At 38.8% G+C, this 26,111-nt stretch overlaps 1 protein-coding gene across 3 annotated transcripts in view; it reads right to left on the bottom strand.

The window, feature by feature from the left end:
• The window catches only part of Slc9b1 (solute carrier family 9, subfamily B (NHA1, cation proton antiporter 1), member 1), a 50,715-nt gene that overhangs the window by 17,767 nt on the left and 6,837 nt on the right, over positions 1-26,111 (bottom strand). For 2 of the 3 annotated variants that reach the window (XM_005406240.2, XM_013505380.1), the window contains 6 exons: positions 18,138-18,207; positions 16,481-16,625; positions 15,176-15,346; positions 13,792-13,934; positions 12,203-12,330; positions 2,790-2,965 (listed from right to left, as the gene is read on the bottom strand). In XM_005406240.2, coding sequence (XP_005406297.1) covers positions 2,790-2,965; positions 12,203-12,330; positions 13,792-13,934; positions 15,176-15,346; positions 16,481-16,625; positions 18,138-18,206 — 832 coding nt within the window. In that variant the 5' untranslated portion in view covers position 18,207. Of the gene's footprint in view, positions 1-2,789; positions 2,966-12,202; positions 12,331-13,791; positions 13,935-15,175; positions 15,347-16,480; positions 16,626-18,137; positions 18,208-26,111 lie in introns of those variants that run through there. The other variant, XM_005406242.2, reaches the window with a different exon arrangement.

The raw sequence follows: 26,111 nt of genomic DNA, 5'->3' as shown, positions 1-26,111 counted from the left end.
AATATACAATATAAAAGATGCAATTTGTGACACTAGAGCAAAGGGCAGAGAAAAAAATGTAAAGGAGTAGTGTTATGGTTTGTATTTGGAAGTCACCCCAAAGCCTCGTGTGGTCATGGGAGGCAGGCTTTTTGGAGGTAGCTGAATCTAGAGTTTGTGATTGGTTCATTGTCTAGTGCTGGGATTGGCAAAGTGAGTGCTACACCTGCCCTAGGGCGGGTAGCTTGTATACAATGTAAGGGAGGAAGAAAGGCTTGCTTTCCCCTTTTCACCCTTGTTGCTTTTGCTGTCTTCCGCTGCCATGAACTGTTGCCCCTTTGCCATGCACCACCCTGCCTCAGAGCCAGCGAGTTGTGGACTGAAACCTCCACAAACTGTGAACTAAATAAAACTTTCCTTGCTTAGTTTTGGGCATCAGGTATTTTGTTTCAGCAACGAGAGAAAAGTAACCAAGACAAGTAGAGGTTGAAGTTAAGTGTTACTGGTTTAAAACAAACTGTTGTAATCATAAGGTATTCTATGTAATTCTGTGAAACTATAAATAAAAGACCTATGGAAGATACAGAAATAAAAATGACAAAGGAATCAAAGTGTGTGTCTATAAGAAGTTAAAAAAACACAGAAGGAGGCAGGAGGAGAGAAAAAGGGAGAAAATAGGAATTAGACATAAGCAAAATGGCAAGCATAAGCCATTCTTTTTCAGTAATTACTGTAGATGCTCCACAGATTAGTTCCCTAGCCAAATGACACAGATGAGCTGAACGGATTAAAAAGCAAGATTCAAGCCACAGTATGTGCTCTGTATAAGAAACTCACTTTAGAGCTAAGGACACACAGAGACTAAAAGTGAAAGGATGGAAAAAGACATTCCACACAAATGGTGACCAAAAGAGAGCAAGACTAAGAAAAAATAAATCTGAAGTCACATACTGTCACAAGACACAAGGACATTCGATAATGACGGAAGGTGAATTGATGATACATACCTAGCAGCAGAGCACCCACACATGTGCCTTTAACACAAGAAAAAGCAGAATTGTGAAAAGTAGAATCAAACTAACTTAGTATACAAAGTCTACCAAAAAATGTATACACACTTCAGGAAAAGAAAAACTTGTATTAATACTTTAATACTAAATTTATTGAGACATCTTGAGTTTAATACAAGCTATGTTTGGCCTCTGCAATTATAAGAGTTGCTAAAAGGGGTGGCCATTAGCTTCCAGACATTTAATATTTTTCTTTTCCTGAGGTGTGTATGCATTTTTTGGGCAGACTCTGTATTTAGGAATTTCAGTTTAATAAAGGTGATGTTACAGAGATGTAATATCCAACAACAAAGCTGAAAGTACTTTAGTTACCTAAAAGTGAAGTTAGATCTCAAAATAGGCCATGTTCCAAAATAAAGATGTATGGAAGATATACTGCACAACATAAAGTCTTAAAATTTTACATGGAAGTTTACAGAATCAGGAGGTAGGAAAGGAATTTTAAGATGTAATCTTGCTTGGTTTTTCAATTCCTTTGGGTCACCACAAATTAGGCTTGATGTCACCCTCTGCTATAGGTTACTCATCCTATTTGAAATTGCTTGACATAAGCTTTGTGAAAACACAGGCTATCTGGACTTGTCCATCTGCTGTGTTGAGGGGCAGTATAAAACGTCATCACACATGCAGCTCTGGGGTAGACTGCCACATTTACATTCTGGTTCTCCTACCTACAGCATCTATGGCTTTGACCAAGTTACTTGACTTCTATTTCTCACTTTCCTCATCTGCAAATGAAGGGAAACATTCATGGAACTTAGAGCAAGTCCTCTAAGATGATCACATTGTTCACTGTTTATCCTCAGTGCTTGGCACAGAACCTGGCATAATGAAGAGGACTACAAAAATACTTCTGAAGGAATGAATGATACCACTCATGGAAAACCATGGCCAGAATTCACACGAAAAATTAAACTTTCTGAATGGCAAAAATAGAAAACTAGAAGGCAAATTACAAATAGGAAAATCTATAGTACGTAAAACAAAGAGTTATTACTCTTAATTTTATGCAGAATCCTAACACATCAAAAAGAACAGAAAACAAACACATCTATAATAGGAAAAAGACTTTGAAGAGAAGCAATTCACCAAATATTCCAAAATACCAATGGCAACACATATGAATAGCTGTTTAACACCACCAGGACTCATTCATTTTAATGCTTTAATAATACAGAAGACTGAATTTCAAACACTGCAGATAAAGCATTAGTACCTGTGAAAATGCCTACTTTCCCGATGTCTTCAAGACCAGATTGCACCTGAGAATCAAACTAGTGTGCTTGGATCCTGCTCTATCACAACTCAAAGAGGCACATGGTTATCCCCGCTTTGCATGTTTATATTGTCTTAATGTAGAGCAACAAGTTATTCATTAGGATGGCCAAAAAAGAATATTTCAAAATCCCTATTAAAGTATTAGCAGTACTAATAATACTGATGCTCAACATTCTCTTAGTGAAAACTGAAAAAATCCCAAAGCACCATGAACAGATAAACAGTAATGATATGGATTATCAAATTAATCAAAATGTTTCCTCTTAAAATAAAACCACTTTGTTAAGTGTTTTCTTAACCCACTGAAATTTTTTCCTTGGCCTGGGATGAGCTTTCTATCAAGAATAAAAAGATGTGATGCTGAGAAGTCTTGGTTCATAAGTGGAGAAGTAAAGCCTGAAACCTTGCTTGAAGAGCTACAAAGGTCATGAGTGATCTGGTAGTTTGGAATTTCATGCTCACCTTGGGAGAAGATGAGGTTCAAGAACGTATTGAACCCCGTAATAGCCACGATGTCATCCATACTGCTGGCAGCGATCAGCACGGTGGGAATGCCCTTCTCTACGCCGTACCCTGCCTCCTGCAAGCGCAGCATGGATGGGACCACAACTGCAGGAGAGACAGCACCTAGCACAAACCTGAAGAAAGACACCTTCGTCACCAGTGCTGCACCGTGCACTTTACTATCGATGTTCTTATCATTTTAACAACTCCATGTGCAGAAGTTCTGCTTTCAAGTGAGAGCATTCAATGGTGGGAAAGTTTTCCATGCATTCTTTAGCACTGGTTACGATTTACAGACTTGTGGGTCAAGATCAGGGACTGAGCACAAATTTCAGCCTCTCCTTCTTTCACTAAATCCTTTGAAATAAAGATAGAAAAATTAATGGGAAATTCTATAACTTGACTAGAAAATAAAAGGAAAACCCTAGACAAAAAGTGAAGTGTGGTCTTCAAGGTGAAATATAGACAGTGTAGTACTTAAAAAGGAAACCATAAACTAAAAAAAAGATTGCTACGGAAGATGCAGCAAGTGCTCCATGCCCAGAAAGGGGAGGTTGCAGAGAGAGATCTGGAGAACCAAGGGACTGTCACTCCCAGTACCACTGTTAGAAAGGCCCCTTCCATGGCACTCCTACTTCTTGAGTAGCTCACCAAGGAATGGGATGTAAGGCCCCTCCTAGCTATGCTCATGTGGGGAAGGGTCCCTGGCTCCCCTACCCGCATTAAGTTGAGGCACCTGCCAAGGTCAGGGTGGAACTAGAGCATTCTGCAGCTTGGTGCATTTCTTTAGCTGGGCTGGGAGTGCTGCTTAGTGGCAGAAGCACCCACCCAACATGTATAAAGTCCCAGGCCCAATCCCCATACCACAGAACAGTAAATATGCAATGACAAATTACAAACAAAAATCCTTCTGCCTTAGCTTTCCAGATAGCTGGGACTGTAGGCCATATCACTGAGCCTGGGCCTTATATATTATTTTTCAACCTAAAAGATATTTTAATGCTTTAATAATACACAAGACTGAACTTCAAATACTGCAGATAATGAAAGTATTAGTAAATATGGAAATGCCTCTTTTCACAATATCCCTCTAAAATTAACAGAGAAGAGGGACATCGAATGAAATAAAAGAATAAAAAAGAAGAAATCAGAAGAAATGTGAAAAGAAAAAAATGTTCTCCCTCATTGCTGAGATGCTTGAATGAGGGGGACGGGTGGATCAGTATGAGCTACACTGGTGAGTGTCTCTCTGGGTCCTTCTAGGCTGTGTGCCCCGTGGACAGAGCCAAGGCAAAGAGTCATTAATGCTCAGTTCTGCTGTGGTGCCCGCCAGGGGCCTGGCAGCAGCGATGGTGGCTGAGGCTGTTGAACCTCTCAGTAGCTCCGCATGCTGATGTGAACTCGCGTGGGACACAGCACTCAGAACATTCCCTCTGGAGCTTTCCCGGCAACTCTCCACAACCAGGGCAAAAGTTGGCACCGTGGCGTATCGCCGAACACCTGTGCAGACAGGGAGCCCAGGGCCTCACCAAGTCCTGGGTTGGAGCAGGGCTGGTGGGATGTGGGGCCTACAGGACCCTGGGGGGCTGTATGTTCCGACGCCACAGCATACACAGCATCAGGGTGTGTGTCAGGGGCTTCTAACTCCTGAAACTGAAGCTCAGATACAGGTCACCTCTCAGGATGGCTCTTGGTTCTCCACCCAGGAGAACACGCAGGAATTACTCCTCCAGAGCCAGCTCACTATGCAGACCCAGGTCTTTTCTCTATTTTGAGGGTGTGTTCGTGGGGCTCTCTGAGTCACTCTCACCCACACTTCTGCTGATGGGGTATTCCCAGCCCCATTGTACCTCTGGGCCACCATGTGTCAGGGCTGGCACAGTCTGTCCCTCTTACTCTTACTACCTGTTGTCCACACTCTGTGGGCCCCACCATCCCTCTGCTGTTGAGTTCCGTGCTCCCCATGGTGCTCACCTCAGCATGCAATTGCACACCGAGCAGGAGTGCTGGGTGCCTCTGTATGCCATCTTGAGTCTGTTCCCCATGCCCTTTGTAAGGGCTTGACTGTGCCATGTAGAGATGCCCCTGGTGCTCTGCCAGGCCAGTGCACATTTGCCTGAGCCACTGCACACTGGCTACTACCACTGCTACCTGCAGGTTCCTAAGAGGTATGCCTGCGGAGGAGACTACCTTGGGATGCTAGGAGGTCTTGCCACCACCTATGCACCGCAAGAGCTCTCACCAATGTGAGGGTCTACAAGTATAGTCTCCCTGCTGCTCTGATGCAGTTTATGCTCCAGACTTCCCGGTGGCCTCCAGAAAAGACTTCTCAGAAACCGTGGGGTTTCCAAGTTCAGTGTGCTTGGCTGCTGCACACTGGAATCACCCATTGTATTATTTATTTCTTTTTGCTTAACAAATTTTTGAACACTATCTCACTTTTTCTCTGGGTTAGGAATCTAGGTAGGGCCTAGCTGTATACCTTGGACTCAAGACCTCTCATGAAATGAATAAGAGAAGGTCAGCTTTCAAGTTTACATGATGGTTGATGGGCTTTTGTCTCTTCCCAACAAAGCTACCCCAGGGCAGGGCAGCTGGCATCCTCTGGGACCAACCACCACAAAGAATGCAAGACAGAAACCACAGTCTTGTTATAGCCTAATTTCAGAAGTGACATCCCATTACTTCTTCTGTATTCTCTTCATCAGAAGCAAGTTAGTAAGCCCATTCCACACTTGAGAATAGGCTCTTGCCCAAAGGTGTAAATATAGGAAAGCAGGGATCACAGGACGTGATCTTAGAGGCTGAGCATGCACTAAGAAAGCACTGAACAGTGAGGGTGCCCGGCTCCCATTCTAAGACACTCTGATCTTATGGAAATGGAGTGTGACCTGAGGGCTCGGATATTTTTAAAAATTATGGTAGAAAATATAAATATTTACTCTTGTAACTACTTTTAAGCATATGTCAGTAGTGTTAACTGTATTCCCATGGTTATATAAAAGATATCTAAATAAGTACTCATTATGCAAAACTGAAACTACATCCATCAAACAACTCCCTTTTCCCTTCTTTCTCCTCTCTGGAAACTACCACTCTGCTTTCTGTTTCTGTGCTCCTGACTACTCTTGATAGCTTATGTAAGTAAAATCATACAGTATTTGACATTTTATGACTGGCTTATTTCAATTGCCATAATGTTCTAAAGTTCAACCACGTTGTACTATGTGATAAGATTTCTTATGGCTCAGTGATAGTCCAGTATATGTCTATATCCCATCTTCTTTATCCACTCATCTTTTAATGAACATTTGGGCTGTTCCACCCTTGGCTCTAGTTAATAATGCTGCAAAGAAAATGAGTATCTCTTCAACTATCTGCAAATATCTCTTCAAGATGTTTATCTCAATTCCTTTGGGTGAATATCCAGAAGTGGGATTGCTGGATCACATGGTAATTCTGCTTTTGTTATGGAGGAATCTTCAAACTGTTTTACATAGTGGCACAGCATTTTTACATCCCACCAGCAATGTACAAGGATCCAGTTTCTCCATATTACAGACAACATTTTTATTTTGTAAGTATTGTTTGTGGCAATATTTTATTTTTGATTTGCATTTTTCTAGTGGTTATAGATGTTGAACATTTCTCATATATTCATTGGCTATTTGTATATTTTCTTTGGAGAAATGTCTATTCAAGTTACTTGTCCAATTATACTTGGGGAATTTTTTTATGTTATTGAGTTGTAGGAATTCTTCATATATTATAGTTACTAATCCTTAGCTTATAATTATTTTTCCCATTACAAAGGCTACCTTTTTATTGTTTCCTTTGCTGTGTGAAAGTTTCAAAGTTTGATGTAGTCCTAGTTGTCTATGTTTGCTTTTGTTGCCTGTGGTTTTGTTGTCATATCCAAGATATCATTACCAAATTCAGTCCCCAAAGCTTTTTGCCCCAATTTCATTCTTTTATATGTGGATATCCAATTTCACCTCCAGTGTTTGTGGAAGAAATGTCCTTCCTCAACTGTGTGATACTGGCCTTTGTCACATATCAGCTGACCATATAAGTGAGGGTTTAAGTCTGACTCTGTATTTTATTCCATTGATTTCAGTGTCTGTCTTTATGTCATTACCACACTGTTTTTATTATTGCAGCTTTCTAATACTTTACAGCATTTTATAAGTCCTTGAGTTGCTCTTCATTTTTCTTTTTGTTCCTCTAACTTGGTAATTTCAAATGGTCTGTGTTCAAGTTCACCAATTCTTCTGCTTGGTTCAGTCTGCTATGGATACCCTCTAGGGAACTTTTCAATTCAGTTATTGTTTCTTCAGCTCCAAAGTTTCTGCCATATACATAATACAAAATAGTAAAGGGTAGCTGAAAATGTAGATGATCATTGAATTCGGTTTATTTCATGAATGAAAGTTTAGTTTACATTGGAAAAATCAATCAATGGCACTCACTATAATAAAATAAAGCAGAAAATTTATAATAGAAACAAAAAATTGATGAAAGTTTACACACATTTGTGATAAAGAAATCTTTTAGAAACCTAAGAGGGGAACTTTCTGATTTGAATAAAAGGCAGCTATAAAAACTTCTGAAAAATAGAAGCTCAAGACAATCACCAAAGGTTGCTGTCAAAGATGCCTGCTATCACAGTTCCATTCTTCTGTCCCCTCTTGCTCACGAGGATCTTGCTATGTAGTCCAAGCTGGTCTTGAACTCCCTATATAGCCCAAGCTGGCCTTGAACTTGCAATCTTCTTGCTTCAGCTTCCCAAATACTAAGATTACAGCATATACCCCTGCAGTTGGCTAGCTACTTCCAATGAACATATGGAACCGGAAAGAAAACTACATGCCATGCATATTGTAAAGGAAGCAGTAAAGCTCTCATTATCTGTAAGTGACATGGCTGTACAGGTAGAAAATCTGAAGAAACAAATCTAAAGTAATGTAAAGATAAATTGTTTGTATTAATAAGTGAGTATAGCCAAATGTTATGGTTTGGATAAAAATGTCCTGTAACAGGCTCATGTGTTCAGAGGTGGGGCTTTTGGAAGATGAATAGATCATGGGGGTGCTAACCTTAGAAATGGATTAATCCACTGATAAGCTCATAGCTGAATGTGCTTGTTGGGAGCCATGGGAGCTGGAAATTGTCATAAGTGTGAGGGCAAGACAGAGCCAGAGTGCCTCAAGCAGTCAAACTACCTCCGTCTTCAGAAAGACATCCTGCCTGGACAATTACAGTCATAAGTTGCAAAGCAACATTACCTCTTGTGATACTAACTTTGCAAGAGTATAAAATAAATCCCCTACTGTTGAAGTCAGTCCTCTTGCCTATCAGGTAAGAGGTAACTCCACCTGACCCCAGCTATTGTCTCTTGTCTTTATTTCTAAAACTTCTCACCATTTTTTCCCAGGGACCACCGAGAGACCACCAAGTCCCACATGTGCTGTTAGGAGGTGGGATGGTTTTGATAGAGGAGGGTCACTGGGGGCATGTCTTTGGAGGGCATCTGTCTCTCTCTGGTTCTTCCTTGCTCTATGCTTCCTGGATCCCATGGGGTGAATGAGCATCCTTTCTCCACTCTTCCGCCAGGCTATTTCTGCCTTGGAGTCATCAGACCACATATGCACTGAAGCCTCTGAAACCATGAGCCAAAATAAACCTCTCTTCCTCAAATTGTGGGTGTTGGGTATTTTGTCTCAGGGAGGAAAGTGACTATTACAGTTTGTCACAAAAAGATTCAGATTGGCAATAATTTTGGTGAAAGTACTCCAATAAGAGGATAAAGACATCCAGAAGTTGCTGGAAGAGAGACACAAATTATTCAAATATCTTGGTAATGCCTATTTTTCTTTATTTTAAAAGGAAAGAAATAAAGCTAAGATGAAAGGAAATAAAGGTGATATTATTAAACCAGCATTAAAATGCTAAGTACTGCAAGATGAAGGATTTTGAGGCAATGACAGCAAAATATAGTAAACATGACAAAGCGATAAGAAAAACAACCACAATTCAATCTCATTTGCGATCTTAATGATAAAATTCTAAGTATGAACACATTGAATCTATTTATTAAAAGAATAAAAAAGCTGTCACACAGGTAAATACATGGATGGTTCTACACTAGGAAACTGCCAATATAATTTGTTACATTATCAGATTAAAAGGATGAAATTGTACCAAATTTAAAAAATGAAAACAGACCCTCTTGGCAAACAAGTACAAAAAACATTGCTTAAGCTATTAAAGAATGCCTATCTCCACATGTTAAGAGTTTAGATCTAGAGTAGGTGGGGCTTTGGGGAAGTGAATGGATCACAGGGGTGTGATACTCACCAGGGGTTATAGCTAAATATCATGTTGGGAGGTGAAGCCTGATTGGAGGAGATGGGTTGCTGGGGGCAAGGCCTGGCAAGTTGATCTCTCTTCCTCTACCCTTACTGGCTTTCCACTTCCTGCCACCATGCCATGAACTGTTTCCCTTTGCCATGCTGCCCTCTCTGGGAGCCAGCTGACTATGGACTGAAATCTCTGCATACTGTGATCCAAAATAAACTTCTTCTCCTTAGAGTTTTGGGTGTCAGGTATTATATCGCTTAGAAAGTAACTAAGATACCACCCTCCAGTACACAGAGCTATAGACAGCACAGACCTGTTGGAAAAAGAGCGGTTGGCACATAGGAAATCCTAAAAATGTTAATGACTGTTGTGTAATGAAATGTAAAATGCAACATTAACAAAATTTTACATGAACATTTTATTTTGAGGCTAGGACTTCCACACTTCCCTCCTGGAATTTGGCCACCTGCATGAATGTGATATTACTACCTGTAGAACTTGTTATCGTTTCCTGTGCTAACAGAACACGGTAGACTTGGATCACACATATATCTGGCTTGTAGGTAGAACTTGAAACCATTAGAATGTAGAGAACAGTGAGGGCCAAAATGAGGAAGAATAAAAACAAACAAAGCCTGATATCATGCCCTAAAGTATTCCTCTTTTTAAGGGACAGAAAAAAAAGAACTGTGAAAAAAGATTGGAAGAGACGTTTCCTGGGTTAAAAACTGTCATGCACTGAACTATGTCCCCTTCCTTGCCAAATCCTATGTGGAAAGTCAGCATCAATGGGACTGTATTTGATGACACAACCTTAAGAGAACTGACTATAGGCTGGGCATGGCGGCCCAAGCCTGTAATCCTAGCTACTGAGAAGGCTGAGGCAATAGGATTATAAATTTGGCCAATCTAAGTGACATAGTGCAACCTTCTTTCAAAATAAAATAAAAAGAGCTGCGGATGTACCTGAGTGGTAGAGCACTTGCCTAGCATGCGTGAGACCCTAGGTTCAATCCCTAGTACCGCAATAAAAAAGGAACCAATTAAAAATCAGGTCATAAGAGTGGGGCTCTAATCAAAAAGGACTTGAGTCCCTCTAAGGACAGAGACACTCAGAATGCCTGTGAGAGAACAGGCCAAAGAGGACACAGCAACAAAATGGCTATCTGCAGGCCAAGCAGAGAACTCAGGAAAAACCAAAGCTGCCACCATTTTGATCTTGACCCTCCAGCATCCAGAACTGTGTGAAATAAATGCCAGCTGGTTTAGCCACTGTTATGGCTTGTGTCTAGATGTCCCCCCAAAGCCTCATGCAGTCATAGGTAGAGCTTTTTCAGAGGTGGCTGGATCTAGAGTGTGTGATTCAGGGTACAATGCTGGGATTAAGGGTATGTGACTACTAAGTTGATCTACTGATTGGTTTGCCACTGTCCTAATTCTAGTAGCCTAGATAGTGTATAAAAAGGGAAGAAAGAAACTGTTAAGATCCCTTGTTGCTTTTCTAACTTCTGCCTGCCATAAATTGCTCTCTCTGCAAAGCCACCCTGTCTTGGAGCCAGCCAATTATGGACTGAAACCTCTACAAACTGTGAGCTAAATAAACCTTTCCTCTTTTAACTTTGGGTCTCGGGTATTTTGTCTCAGCAACAAGAAAAGTAACTAAGATAGCCACTAGGTAAAAAAATATGTAGATAAACATAGGGATAAATAAGTTAAGTGAATATAGTACAAAATTAGAATAACATTTGGGGACAGCAGGGTAGCAATAAAGAAGATTTTAAGATGAGATGTGTTTTATTGGCTCATTTTATATTATTTTTTGCTTGAAAGTTCTTTCTCATAGCTCTTACAAAAAAAAAAAGCCAAGTGACACACCTGAAGAATAATCATAATACATATATTGGACAAAAACCTTGGGTCTAGGATATAAAGATAATTTAAAACGTAAGAACTCAATTTTAAAAACTGGTAAAAGATTTGAAGTGGCACTTCATCAAAGAAGATCTACAAATAGTTCCGGCACACAAAAAAGCACTCAGTGTCTGTGATTATCAGGAAAATGTAAATCAAATCCATGACAGGATTCTCTAAATTTTCTACATTCTCTAAAAGTGCTACATTGAAATCTATACTCATATGGAAGAGGCTGTGGATGCCTTAGAGTCCCACCTACTGGAGGCATCATAAAGAGAACATCGCCTTTATCTATAAAGCTCTGCTATTTCACAAGGTAAACTCAGGGCTGAAGGTGCCATGGTGCAGCTCTGGGCTCAACACCTCAGAAATGTAACAGTATAAAATGGTAATGCATTTGAGTAATGTACAACAAAAATTAATTTAAAATCCATTGGCTATGACAATAGGTATCCAGAAAGTGAACTTGCTACAAACTTCACGGGAATGGACAAGCAGAGGCAAAAGTTAATTGAAAGTGAAAAGGACTTCATGTCTAGAGATAGTGATTGCAGACTTATGTTGAAGAATTTGGACATAAGGGAAAGGATGGTGGGAAAGACAGTTGGGGCTCTGATTACAGGGAAAGAATTTTCTTTGTTTGTCTTCAGAAAATGAGAGTTTCTATTTATATATCTATATTAAAAATCTCTTCTAGGGCTGGGGATATAGCTCAGTGGCATTAAGTGCCTGCCTGGCAAGCGCAAGGTCCTGAGTTCGATTCCCGGTACCAAAAAATAAATAAATAAATAAAATATAAAAATCTCTTCTATACCTTCATACACACATACAGTGACCAAGGGACCATTTGATAGGATAAGACAGACACATGCATTACAACATGGTAGGGAAGGGACAGGCTGAGCATGTGCGCTTCTTAGCAGTGCACACTGAGAAACTATGAATGCTTGTCAAGGATAGGGTACATTTGGGACATGGCTCTGCTTTTGATCAACTGATTTCCAAGGTTTCCCACAGCTGTGAAAAAAATGTCAGTGAAAAGCTGTTTCTTCATTAACTGTGTATTTTCATAGTGGAAAAAAAGCAAAAATAATTACCCTAGTAGAAACCCCCACTGCCAAGGGAAATCCATGATGAAGTGGGAAAAAACAGCAGCGCTGCATGCCTCTATGATGCATGGGCCAAAAGACAGCCGGAAGCAGACTCTCTTCATCTGCCGCAGAACCTGAGGACAGAGTCACACACACAGCAGGAAAACCACCTAAGCACATGCTGAAGTGCAGTGTCTCTTCAGTACTCAGCTTTTGCTAACCCGAGTCTCATGTGGCCACCAGTCCCAGTGGGTTTGAAACTCCCCGAGTTCACTTTATATATAGTCATCACACAACGGCTTACAATTTCACACTTTGTAAAATATGTTCTCATACTAAGAAGATTCACCTCTGTAGGATTAAGTAACTATTTTTACATTTTCCTAACACATAGTGTAATGAGAATATCCTATAGGTTTTCTTCCCTATAAATTTTTAGCAATTAACTGTTCATTAACTCAATACTTATAAGTAGAAAATATCAATATACCAAAAAAGAAAATAACTTACAATTATATTAGTAATTTAAAAAGGGAGAACTTTTCAATTTCTCCAATGGTTCAAATTTTTTACCCAAGACTCTAGCAAATTATTGCTAGCTACAACTGTCTGTGCTCTCAGGATGGTATTCCCATCAAACCCATACATTTGCCACATTGACTTGCATAGCTGTTATATTCATAAACACTCATCTTCTTAAAAGCCAAATAGATTTATGACCCCTAGGTTGTAATACTTTAAGAAATATTCTTTTTTTTCATGATGCTGATGCTAAGCACTTTAAAAATAGCTTTTAGTATAATGCAAAGATAATCAGGAACATAATTCCATGAAGAAAAAGTTATGAAACTTTTCAATCTCTTTTAAAAATTAGAAACAAAAAAAAAGAGAGAAAACTTTGCCTTTTAGCCAGGTGTAGGGACATACACCTATAACCCCAGCATTAGGGAGGCCGAGGCAAGAGGATCACAAATTCAAGTGCTCCCCAGGCAACTTAGTGAGATCCTTCTCAAAATTTAAGAATAAAGAATAAAGGCTGGAGATACAGTTCTGTAGTACAACAACCTTGGGTTTGATCCCCGTACTGAAAAAGAAATAAAGAGAAAGAAAGAAAGAAGATAAAAGAAGGAAGAGGAGGAGGAGGAGGAAGATGAGAAGAAGGAAGAGAAGAAGGGGAAAGAAGAGAAGGAGGAAGAGGGGGGAGAAGAGGAAAGAGGACATGGATATATAGATATAGATAGATATAGATATATAGATGGAGAGAGAAAAGTGGGGGAGAGACCTTATACTGTGCTAATTGGAAAGGAAATAGTCTCCATAAAAGAGCTTCCCAAACAATACAGGTACATGAGGGACACTGATCGCTATCCAAAGATGAGAGATGATCACAAATAGATACCTTACATCATAGCAACTTCTCTTCGTCCAGGTAACAATGACAGCTAGACACAGAAAGTAAGGTGCCAGTATTTTTTCAGTCTTAGTTTTGCTTACAGACTCCACTTAGAATAGCTAGAACAAAAATTCTGCCTCTTTTTTTCTTTCCTACCTGCCTCTGCTGTTTGAAAGAGCTCAAGATATAAGTGGAAGTCTACCTCAGGATCGAGTCCAAGCCCTGCTCGTATTAGGATGATGGTAAGGGCAGTGCTTCTTAGAGCTGAAGACCACTTCATAGGAACTTTAATATGCTCACTGATGGATGGAATATTCCTGATGATAAAACCAGCCAGTAACATCCCTTAAAAATAAAAAGTAAAAAAAAAAAAAAAAAAGAAAAGAAAGCATGTTTGGTTTAGTTTATTTTTCAGAGAGAAAGAAAAACAAGGGCAGCTTACATAGGAGTACAAGCAGAGGAAGCAGCAGGAGTGAAGGATGAAAAGAAAAAACACATCCAAATTTGGTGCAGTGTGTAACTCAGTTGTTACCTAAAAGAGGACACCTATGATGGCTGATTCATTGTGTCAACTTGAGAAGTTTAGAAATTTAACTAAATAACTCAGCTGGGGGCCAGGGTCTTCACTTTGTAAACATCCTCATCCTGTGCAAGAGGAGATGGTATGAGTGCTACACCTGCCCCAGGACGGGTACCATGAATACATATAAGGGAGGAAAAGAAGCTTGTGCCACCTCCCCGCCCACACACCCTTTTGCTCTTGCTAGTTTTGCTGTCTTCTGCTGCCATGAACTGTTGCCCCTCACCATGCCACCCTTTCTTGAGGTCAACCAACTATGGACTGAAACCTCTATAAACTGTGAGCTAAATAAACTTTTCCTCTATTAACTTTGGGTGTTAGGTATTTTGTTCCAGCAATGAGAGAAAAGTAACTAGGACAATACCCTAGATAGAAATTCCTCCACTAATTTTCCTCTATGTAGCTGGAGAGTTATAAAATAATGGTGATAAAGAACAGTGTATCATGCAGGTGAGCCAGTGCACTGTGAATATACACAGTAAAGATGCACAAACAGCTTACGTGACAATCACAGAACTGCTGGATGCACTAATCACTAATATAACATAATATATATATCTGTTTTTGGAACCAGGAATCAAACTCAGGGCATTGCACTTGCCAAGGCAGGCGCTGTGCTGCTGAGCTATATCCCTAGCCCTAATATATAAATCTTGTAATTGTATTCAAGTTATGTGGTCTACACAAAACTCAGTCTCTCCTAAATTTTTCTTTTTGTGAAAAATGCAAACTTAAAATTAAGTAAAAATGTCTTATTCAAAGATAAAGCAACAAGAATCATGTATTGAGTATATTCAAATTATTTTAAAAATAGGTTTTTAAAAATCTATATATACAAAGAGAATAAATACATCCACAAAAGCTACATGAACATTATGTGGTAATGCATATACAAAAATTACATAGATCATTGAAATATTTCTGAGTTGTATCTATTCCAACCAGAAACTGTTCAAAATATACAAACAGTCTACAACAAAGAAAAGAAAGCTTACCCTATACTTACCAAGAAGAGGTGGAAGTGGGGGCACTGCAGGTATTCTAATGAGTTGCAAAAGTGTCCCCCCAAGAATGGCACTATAAAAAATAATTACTAGTCCAAATAATTTTCCATCAGGGAGAACTTCAGGGCCTAAGAATACCCAGAGTGTACACCAACTCATAAAGAATATAACTCCTGAAATATAAAAAAAAATCTATATATCCACATAAACGTAAGTATATACCAACAAAAGAAGAATTTTATCTCATAGCCAGGCCTGTATAATTATATATAGTATAGGCTAACACTACTAACTAATATGGCTAAAGAGAAACTTCTTAAGATGTATTCCAAAGACTCTTGTTTTACGTGACAAGTTTTAAACAAACTTTTAAAAAATTCAGTATTAAGGATTGAACCCAGGACTTTGTGTATACTAGCTCTATCACTGAGCTATATCCTAGGCCTTTTGAAAATTTATATATAAATTAAACCTCATCTAATTTATGTTTGGGGTTCAAAGTTACATGATTCTCATGGGTTAGGAATATCCAAAGTTCTAAACCTAGCTAAAAAGTATCCTCTCATGAAATTATTCATATGGAACTTAGCTGATACTAATTTAAAACATCTCAAAGTTTAAATAATTCCCCAAAATACAAATTCTATTGTTTAAAAAGTTTCAATATATGTGCTAATTGGTTTCATTTATACTATTAATTTATCTTAGTTTACTGAAAAGAAAGTTTTGTGTTATTGTTTGTTTCTTTTTTTCAGTATATGTGCTGGCCAAGCCAGCACTGTTTCTTTTTTACAAGAACCTTTTTGGTTTCTGTCTTATATTCTGAGTAACCAGGTGATAACAATATGCAATGTAATGACTACTGTTATTTTCTTATTATTTGATTATGAAATTTTGTTTTGTTGTTTCTTAAAGTAAAAAATATCTCAATGGACACTACTGATTCCAGACTGCATAAAGTCTCAAAAGCAAAGCCCCACTGAAAGTGAACTTAAAATAACAAGTAATACCTCATGAGCCAAAGTCCATAGGTGTGACAAGGAAGGGGATTAGGTGGGTTTTAAATAAAAATCCTTAGTGCTGCTTTCAATCCCCAAAATTGAACATAAAATTCACAGAGAAGATTAAATCTATTAAGCAATATTTTTGGCTTTGAAAGGTTCAGGGAAATATTTTCTCTTTCTCCAGTTATTGCTTATCACAAAACTAATAATCCAATCAATACAGATTAAGCAGCAGTTTTGTTGCTTTTTGTTTTATTATCCACTACATATATTTTCTCCATTTAAATTTCTGATTTCACATACCGTTTGTCATTATTTTATTGACTATTCCTTGTGGAGGACAAGAAAAATATATCCTCTTTTTTGTCTGTGGCATTGTTTCCTCTGTGTTTAACAGGACAGTTTCCTTAATTCCTTTATGCTCACCACTACCAGGATCCCTGAAGGTCTGAAGGAGAACAATGAAATATTTTAAGAATTATCCTTCCCATACATTTTTATGAATGTACTAAGCCACTACATCTTGTCAACATGGCGAACACACGTAAGTATTTAGGGTGTCCTGTCAGTGCATTTTGCAAGGTGCCATAATGCAGACTTTAATATACTCGAGTCCCCAAGTTTCATTTAACATTTATGTATACTGAAAAGCGAGCCTCTAATGTGGTCATAGTAATAAACGTGTCTTACCTTCTGTCTACCTCAGTTTGATCTCCAAAACTTTTCTGAAATGCAAAGTACAACTAAATTGGGAATTAAGTGAAATATAACTTTATAACTCAGGACTCATTTGATAAATTATATGGCTCCAAGATAAATGAGAAAAGTATAGGTCAAGTCTTCTGAAATTCAGGCATGCTTCCATTAGTATTTATAATGTATTTATCTCTGATTTTTTTTTTTTTCTGGTACCGGGAATTGAACTCATGACGTTGCGCTTGCCAGGCAGGCGCTGTGCCACTGAGCTAAATCCCCAGCCCCTTACAATGTATTTAAATAGCATATATGTTTATTTTAATCTTCTAATGCTCTAAATGAATCTCCAACAATGAAACTGTGGATTTAGAAAATCTTTGGTTTGTGATAATATTGAGACACTTCTCCCAATATAAAAAGCAGAAATAGAAACAATTACATCAACAACAATAAACCCCGAGGTCTGTTTGTGCTGGAGTAGAGATGTTCAAGTCTGCTCTGTGGTCACTGCGCTGGAAGGATGTGCACACATGCACACCACTATGTGGAGTGGATTGCTAATATTTTGAGAATAACAAAAAAGAGAACAGGAAATGTACCAAAGGCTGGAGTGACTGACAGATTAAGGAAAGGGATGGCTAGCATTAATGACAGGGAAGTCGAAGGCATTACAACACCTGCTGGTAGAAAAGGAACTACATGGCTCTTTAAGACCAAAATTTCCAAAACTGATGATCAGTCTGTTTGATTTCCGGTATTAAGGCACTTCCTGCAGTTTCTGCCACTGTAGCGAGGGACTAAAAACGTAATGGTGAGGGCTGTGACAAGTCATATAGAATAACACCACAGTATTTTAAGGTTTATAATTTAAGAATTTTTAATAAATGGACATAGACTGGGGAGAGTTTCTCTCAGATAAAGTAATAAGAAGCAAGGGTGAGTGTTTAAAATATAATGTAAAGACTTATCTTTACTTCTATTACTTTAAATTACTAAATTTTCCTGGCTATGACAAGAAATAATAGGCCATGTTTTTCTTATTCCTAAAATCTATGCTATTTATTTCCAAAATACTCTGTACTAATCACGTTCCATCTGTTTTGTTCTTTCTGGTCATTGCCTAGGTCCCATTAAGTAGCGCTTTCAATATTACTACTTTTCACATTTAACCAAACATATGGAAGAAATCAAACAGTAAATTTTAGAAACAGACTTAAAAATGAGATTTTATATCATAAACTGCAATGTAGATTTAATTTTTTACCTGACCAGATGGAGCTGATTGGAAACTTGTATCTTTCTCATCTTTACTTTCTAATATTTCAGTGTGCATGCTAAGATTTAAATGAAAAATATTTGAAAGAAAACCAGGACTATAAATCAATGTGAAAACAAATATGATTAAGTGACATTATTTTAAGATGACTCTTTGTGGTCAATTTATATCATAGTTCACTGAGATATTTTTAGAGTTAAAAAACCTAAATATTCATTTAAACCTGTTTTAAAAAATTATGTAGAAATTTAATACTTTTCACTGATTCATAATGATGACCCATATCTTAAAAGTACATATGAGAAAATTCTGTTCTTTTTCTCATGCACTGAGGTTGTTTGTACAAAATAATCTGCACCACTGATTTACTCTGTCTTCAGTCATAATCCTCTGAAACTCAAAGAAATTTAAAGTGAAATATATAAGATGGCTGGCCAGAGGTGCTGGCCATGGTTGCATTCACAATGAAGCCCCCATCCCAAACAAAAAGAATGCTAACTGCTGTCCAGTTAGAATAACTGGGGAGACTGCTGGAGTATAGTGTGATTGAAGCAGCTGAGGACACCAAACCAGGATAACATTGTGAAAGGAATGAGACACTGTGTTCCAACTGCCTTGTCACCTCAGTCTGGATCAGCTTGAAATGAGACAGTCTTCCAAGACAAGAAAAAGGCAAATGGGAGGGTTCTGGCTACTCTTTTGATGCCACAGATACCTGCAGATTTTGCTTCTGGGGAATCATGCAGTTCTCAGGGACCCTAAACCTGGTTCAGGGAGTTGCCAGAGAATATGCCCCACTGCACTGCTCTGGAAAGGGAGGTCAATTCATGTTGTACTTTCCTCAACCCAGGATGTCACTGAACAGTGCTATTCTGGGACCAAACCTAGCTGCAACTAGCTCAGACGGACCTCCTGCAGTGGCTGCAGCCCCTGTTGCCCAGTGAAACTTAAGAAGGCCCACTCTTGTGCAGTGCCTGGTAGAGTACCCTACTAAGTCTGACGAGAGCTCTGTGCCTCCACTCTTATACCAACAATGCCTTGCCTGCCTGCAAAGTGGTGGACATCCCACACTCACAGATGTGTAAGTCACACCCAGGGTCCTCAGCAAACTTGCCACTCAGCAAACTTGCCACTATAGGCAACTATTTGCCACTGTGTTGATGAAAGCTCAAGAAGCTATAGAAAGACCACACTCCTGTACCCATCTGGAGCCAAAGCCAACACAGTTTTGTCAACTAACACCTTATGTTCAAAGTCTTTTATGATGAAGCCATTCTATAAAATTGCTAGAGATAATAGGTTCATCAGATGTGCAGATATTAACAGAGTGACACAAGAAACATGAAAAAGCAAGGTAACCTTATGTCTTAATAGGAATACATCATATTCTCTAGTAACAGGACCAAAGAAAGGAAAACTGATGAAATGCCTTAAAAAAATTCAAAGTAATGATCCTAAGGAATGAGTCATGACAGAAAACAGACTGATAACAGAAATTAGGAAAATAATTCATAATATGAATGAGAAATTTAGCAAAGAAAGATAATAAAAAAGAATCAAACAGAATGAATAATGCTAAAGAACTCAAAAAGTAAAATAAAAAACAGAGCTGAGAGCCTCAATAATCAATTAGGTCAAAGAGAATTTCTGACTTTGACAAGGCCTTTCAAATAACCCAGACAGACCAAAACACAAGAAAACAACAATAATGACTCAATCAACCAACTGACCAGCACAACAAAGCAAAACAACCAAAATGAAAATAAAAAATCTATACAACTATTTGCATTATGTGTGGTTGAGAAGACAAGAAAAAAGAAAGATGTAGAAAAACAATTCAGTGAAATAATAGCTGAAACAAATCTTGAGGAAGCCATGGATATCCAGATCAAGGAAGTTCAATTCAGTTTGCCTAACAAGGTGAGAGAAGAGCCTTTTCCATGGCATATTATAGTCAAGCTATCAAAAGTCAAAGAAAAGAAACAATTCTAAAAGCAGCAAGTGAGAAACAGCAGCCACATTTAAGCAAGCTCCCTCTTCCTATTACATGAACTGCAGATTTCTCAGTAGAAAGCATATAGGCCAACAGAGAATGACACAATATATCCCAAGCCTTGAAAAAAAAGTTGCAAACCAAGAATATTATACCCAGTGAAAGTATCTTTCAGAAATATTGTCTTTCCAAGACAAGCAAAAACTGGGGAAAATTCATCCTCCCTTGACAGGTCTTACCTAAAAATGCATCAGCCAGTTTTAGAAATAGAAATGAAAGGAAGATGCCTACAACCATAAAAACAAGCACATCAAAGCATTGCCTTAGTCACTGTCGTGCTGCTAGGACAAAACACCAGAAACCCACCATTTAAAAGAGGAAGAGTTTATTTTGACTCACAGTTTTAGTCCATGGTCAGCAGAAACAAGATGGCAGAGGAAAAGGTGTTCAACCTATGGCGACCAGGAAGAGAAGGGAGGAGCCAGGTTGGAAGACATACCTTTCCAGGTTACACCTCTAGGGGTCTGCCTCTTCTTACCAGGCCCCACTTCCTAGAAGCACATCCAGCTGTGAATTCATTACTGCGTTAATCCACTATTGAGTGTAGCACCCCTATAAGACAATCATCTTCCAAAAGCCCAAACTTTGAATATATGAGACTTTTGGGTGACATTCTCAATCTAAACCATAGCAATCTACTTCTGGCCCCTAAAAGGCTCAGGTCCAGTTAGTGCATCCCTAAAACTGCTAAGGTTTTAACATTTCCAGAATTGCTAAGACGTTCAAGTTGAAAGTTGTCTCTAAAACTCAAGGTAAACTCTTAGCTGTGAGAGGGCCTATAAAACTAAGTAAGAAAGTTAAACATTTCCAACATATAATGGTGCATTTCCATTCCAAAAGGGAAAAATATGGGCATAGAAAAGAATGGAACAAAAGCAAGACCAAAATTTAGTAGCTGCAAAATTAAAACCAGTAGTTCCATATCCAGTAGCCGGGGCAGGTTGATGAGAATTGATCTCCAAAAGGCTTGGGTAGCTCCACCTTTATGGCCTTGCTGGCTACAACCTACATGGCCTCTTTCTCGTGGCAGCTCTGCTCACTACCTATGGCTTTCCTCAGCCAGACATTCCACGTTCCTAGCATCTCCAATTTCCTAGGGTCTCCATTTCACTTTTGACTTCACTCTTACAGCTTCACCCATTGCTCCATCAGGGCCACACTGTATGGCCTTCTTTCTGAAATCTGGGTGAAAGTCTTTATAACCCCCTAACTTTTGCATTTTGCATGTCTGTAAAACCAGCACCATGTGGATACAAAGGTCTGCATTCCTGAACAAGCAGAACCAATATCATTATAAAAACTGATATATAAATTTAATGTAATTTCTATTACAATACCAATAATATTCTTCACAAAACTAGAAAAAAATCCTAAAATTTATATTGTACCAGAAGAGTACCAGAATACCCACAGCAATCTCGAATCTCTTTAATAAATGGTGCAGGGAAACTGGTTATCAAAAATGGTGCAGGAAAAACTGGTTATCAAGAGGAATAAAACTAGACCTACCTCTCTTACCCTGTACTAAAATCAAATAAAAATGGATCAAAGACAGTATAAAATAGAAAATTTGAAACTATCAGAAGATAATCACATAGGGGAAACACTTGTAGCCACTTTGCAATTCAGAAAAGGAAACAATCAAGAGAATGAAGAGACAACCAACAGAATGGGAAAAAAATTTTGCCAGCTTCTCTTCTAATAGATAACCAAAGTCTAAAAAACTTAAAAGAACTTAAAAAAAACACGAATACCTTGCAACAAATGAACCAATCAGAAAAAGGGCAAATGAATTAAAGACACTTCTCTAAAGAAGTACAAGTGGCCAATAAAGACATAAAAATGTTCATCATCTTTAGCCATTAAAGAAATGCAAATCAAAAGAACTCTAAGATTCCTTGTCTTCTTTGTTGTTTTGATTTTGTTTTTGTGGTATCAGGAATTGAACTCACGACCTTTTGCTTTCCAGGTAGGCCCCGTGCCCCTGAGCTAAATCCCCAGCCCTAAGAGTCTTTCTTATTTCAAAAAGAATGACTACCATTAAGAAACCAAAAATCAACAAGTGCTGACCAGGATGTAAGGAAAAGGAACCCTTCTACACTGTTGGTAGAAATGTAGGATAGCAAAATCACTATGGGAATCAGGACAGAGATTCCCCCCAAAACAAAATAGAAATTTTACTGGACCCAGCTGTACCTCCTCTTTGGGGTATGATCATGTTTATAGCAGTATAATTCATGACAGCTAACCTCTTGAAACAGCCTGTATGTCCATCAACAGACAAATGAATAAAGAGAACATGGTACGTATACACAGTGGAATTTTAGCCATAAAAAAGAATGAATTCATATAATTTCCTGGAAAATGGGTGGATCTTGAGCCCATAATGTTAAGCAAAATAAGAGTAAGGGAAAGGAAAGATGGTAGGAAACAGGGAGGCAAACTTTGATAATGAGTAAGACAACAGAAAGGGAGGGGGATTCTGCGGGGGAAGGGAATTGAAATAATCAAGAAAAAAATATAAATGCCAAAAAATAAATGTTAATATTATGTATCAAACATATATCAAAAAGAAAACTCTATCAACCATGTACTTTTTTTGCCTTTTTATTTCAGAAAAGGAACTATTAAAATAACATCCTTAGGAAATAAAGAAAGAGCCTTAAGATAAACTTGAAAACAGAACACAAAAAACCAAGTAAGTCATGGAAGGTTAACTCATTTAGAAAGAGCTCACTGGAAATCAAGTATGAAGGTGCCAAGTAAGAGCCACACAATACCTCATATGTGCACCATTTGAGGTGCCCAACACCCTGGGCTGGGATTGCATACAGTATTAGGGAGCCTCTCTTCAGCCTTCTCCTGTCTTAAAGGCATCTCTCCCTCTCCTCCATCACACACTAGCTCTCAGGGCATCCTTTCCTGGTTTCTCTGGCCATAAGATGAGGTTTTTTTTCCCTGAGTTTTAGCTATTTTTAATGCATAAACAGGGCCTGCCCTTAAGGAAAATCCATTAAAAGGTAAAAACCAACAACAAAAGTCACTACTAACAGGGCTTCCTCATATTTTCTTTGGCCCACTTTCTAGATCTTCAGGCCACACGAGTACATTTTGTGTTGTAGTTTTGGTCTCCTGTGTTACCCTCACACACTGGGAGATTTGAGGCCTATCTTAGTTCAAAAACGATAAGAGCAACAAAATTCACTTCTGTAGTTTGTCTGTCTTTCACAATCCACCTTATATGCTTATTTTTCAGTCATCAGGTACTTGTGCTTCATATTTTATTCAGAGCTTTTGGTTATAAGCAGCAGAAGAGGTAAGCTGTGGTGGGCCTATTCCATCTCAGATGGCACTGGGAATCTTTGGGCTTCATGGAAGGAAGGACCATACCTAGCTTTACTCCTGATTGACAATGCCTGGCAGATATTGATACTCTAAATATCTGGAGTAAGCACTGACTAGATGGAGAATTTAAAAATGCCAGATACATGATATAAGAAAATAACTTCCACATAATTAACAAGAAAGCCAGAGTAAGTGATCCCCAAATGGATTCATCTCCCCATGCCTGGCCGACAAGGCACTCAAGAGGCTTCTGCATCATTGCTTCAAAGTGGGCCCACACACAGCTCATGCCAGCAGCAGACCTTACTTTCATTCACATGATACAGTGTGGCAGGCAAGGAGTATGTGAAACTCAGAAAGTCACGGAAGCCTCACTAAGCTTTCAAAGGATGGGCTGGAAGGTTAGGCATTGTATGGCAGGGCTGGGGTCTTTGTAGACAGTCCTCGGCAGAACAATACATAGTGAAGTGGTGACGGTGAAGTTGAAGCTGCAGTGGAGACACCCAGACCATGGGACCCCTGCAGAGGGAAGCTCAGGAAGAAAGCAAAGCAAGCCCCAGAGTGGTCATGAAGGAGGAGCTGCCTGGTCATGAAGGAGCAGGAGCCAAAATGAACCTTTCCACTTCATGACAACGAGGGAGTGGAAAAAGAGATGTAGGATTTCATGTTTGTTCTATTTCTGGTCTTGCTTTAGTCTAATCCTTCATTTCTCTGCCCACAGTCTTGCCTTTTTGAATATGAATGTTGACCCTGTGCTTGTCCCACCACCATATGTTAGAAGCATGAAACTTTTTTATTTGTACAAGTGCTAAGAGCTGAGCTTGCCTTAAGTCTTGGGGGAGACTTTGGACTTGGGACTTTCTGGAAATGCTGAAGAGGTTAAAACTTTGGAGATTCTCAGAGGTAGACTAAATAACTGCATTTTTCTTGGTGAGACAGACAGAAGCCTTTAGGAAACAGGATAAATGCTACAGTCTGGATGTGGAGTGTCCCCCAGAGGCCGTGGATTAAGGAAAGGCTTGGTCTCAGCCAGTGGCACTGTTGGGAGGGCTTGGAATCTGTGCGTGTGGCCCAGCATTAAGTCTTGGGCCACTGGGCGCTGACCTCAAAGGAGAATGGGAGGCCAGTCTGTCCTCCAAGTGAGGGTTTCCCCTGCTGTGTGCTTGCCACCGTGACACAGTGCCCTGCCAGAGGTCCACAAGCAGGACATCAAATGTCTGGCAACTGACCAAACTGAGCCAAAATGAACCTTTCCACTTCATGACAAAGAAGGAGGGAGGGGGAGATAGAGTGGGGGAGAGGGAGAGAAAGAGGGAGAGGAGGAGACAGGGAGAAGGAAGAGAGAGAGGAAGGGAGGGAGAGAGAATGAGTAAGTTTTTCAAATGAATTTAAAAAAGGAAACAAATTATATGGCAAGATACTTAAAAACTGTGTAGCAAAAGCAGATAAGGAATCAACAGGACAATTTAATATATATATATATATTTAAAAATACATATATATAGAGAGAACAAAAATCTAAAGAGTAGAAAGTATAAAGAACTAGGACACTGACTGGAATATATAAGTATAATTTTAAATGGAAGGAGCTGAAGAAAAACTAAATATCTGAGTGAGGTAAGGATGAAGGCAGGACAGGTAGAGTATATCATGTCTTACATCTCTCTCCACTGCCCAGGTCCCTCTTTCTAAATACTGTACCTGTCCCCCTTCCTCTTTGCTTTAGATATGTTTATATTTCCTTGGAATTATTTCTTTCCCTGGATATCTCTTTAATTTATTTGAACAATTTTCAAAATTAGTATTACCTTGATGTAAATTTTGTAATTTAGCAGGGTATGGTGGTGCACAACTATAATTCCAGCACTTGAGAGGCTGAGGTAGAAGAATCACTGTGAGTCTGAGGCCAGCCTGGGCTACACAGTGAGTTCAAGACCAGCCTGAACTATATAGCGAGACCCGCATCTCATTAAAAAAAAATTGTAATTTAAAATGTAAACTACAGAGTTTATTAATTTTGCTTTTTAATAACTGCTTTTTAAATAGTCAATATCTTAGAAGAACACTTTGGCAACATACCTGAGCAACTGTTTAAAAAATTTTGATGTTAACAAAAGCCTATCTGTATATTTGAGAAGTATTCATGATGATCTGCTGTCTATGGGTTACAGAGGCTGCATCTTGTTAGGTCTTCCCATTAGATGTGTAGCTAGCTGGCACAAATGAAAGAATGAGGGGTCTGAAATCAGAAATATACTAGTTGTATGATCTTAGCTAAATTATAATCTCTTGTCATCTTTTAATGGGTACAGTGCTGTCTACTTTTGTTAGTTTATGATGACACATAGGGAGAGCAGAACCAAACTCAAAAACAGACAACTAAATATGAGTTTACTGGTTAAGCTTACTAGAAATCATGGAACGCTTTCTGAATATCAACAAAAATAAGTTTTCATACTGGTTTACAGGACGTCAATTTTTGTTTATTTATTACTATCTTTATTTCAGTAAGTTTCTCAAAATCCTTTTCGGGGTGAGGCAGAATATAATACATACACCCATCT

The sequence above is a fragment of the Chinchilla lanigera genome, unplaced genomic scaffold (assembly GCF_000276665.1).
Source record: "Chinchilla lanigera isolate Chin_1 unplaced genomic scaffold, ChiLan1.0 scaffold00095, whole genome shotgun sequence".
NCBI classification, from domain to species: domain Eukaryota; kingdom Metazoa; phylum Chordata; class Mammalia; order Rodentia; family Chinchillidae; genus Chinchilla; species Chinchilla lanigera.
This window is presented reverse-complemented; position numbering and strand designations above follow the sequence as displayed.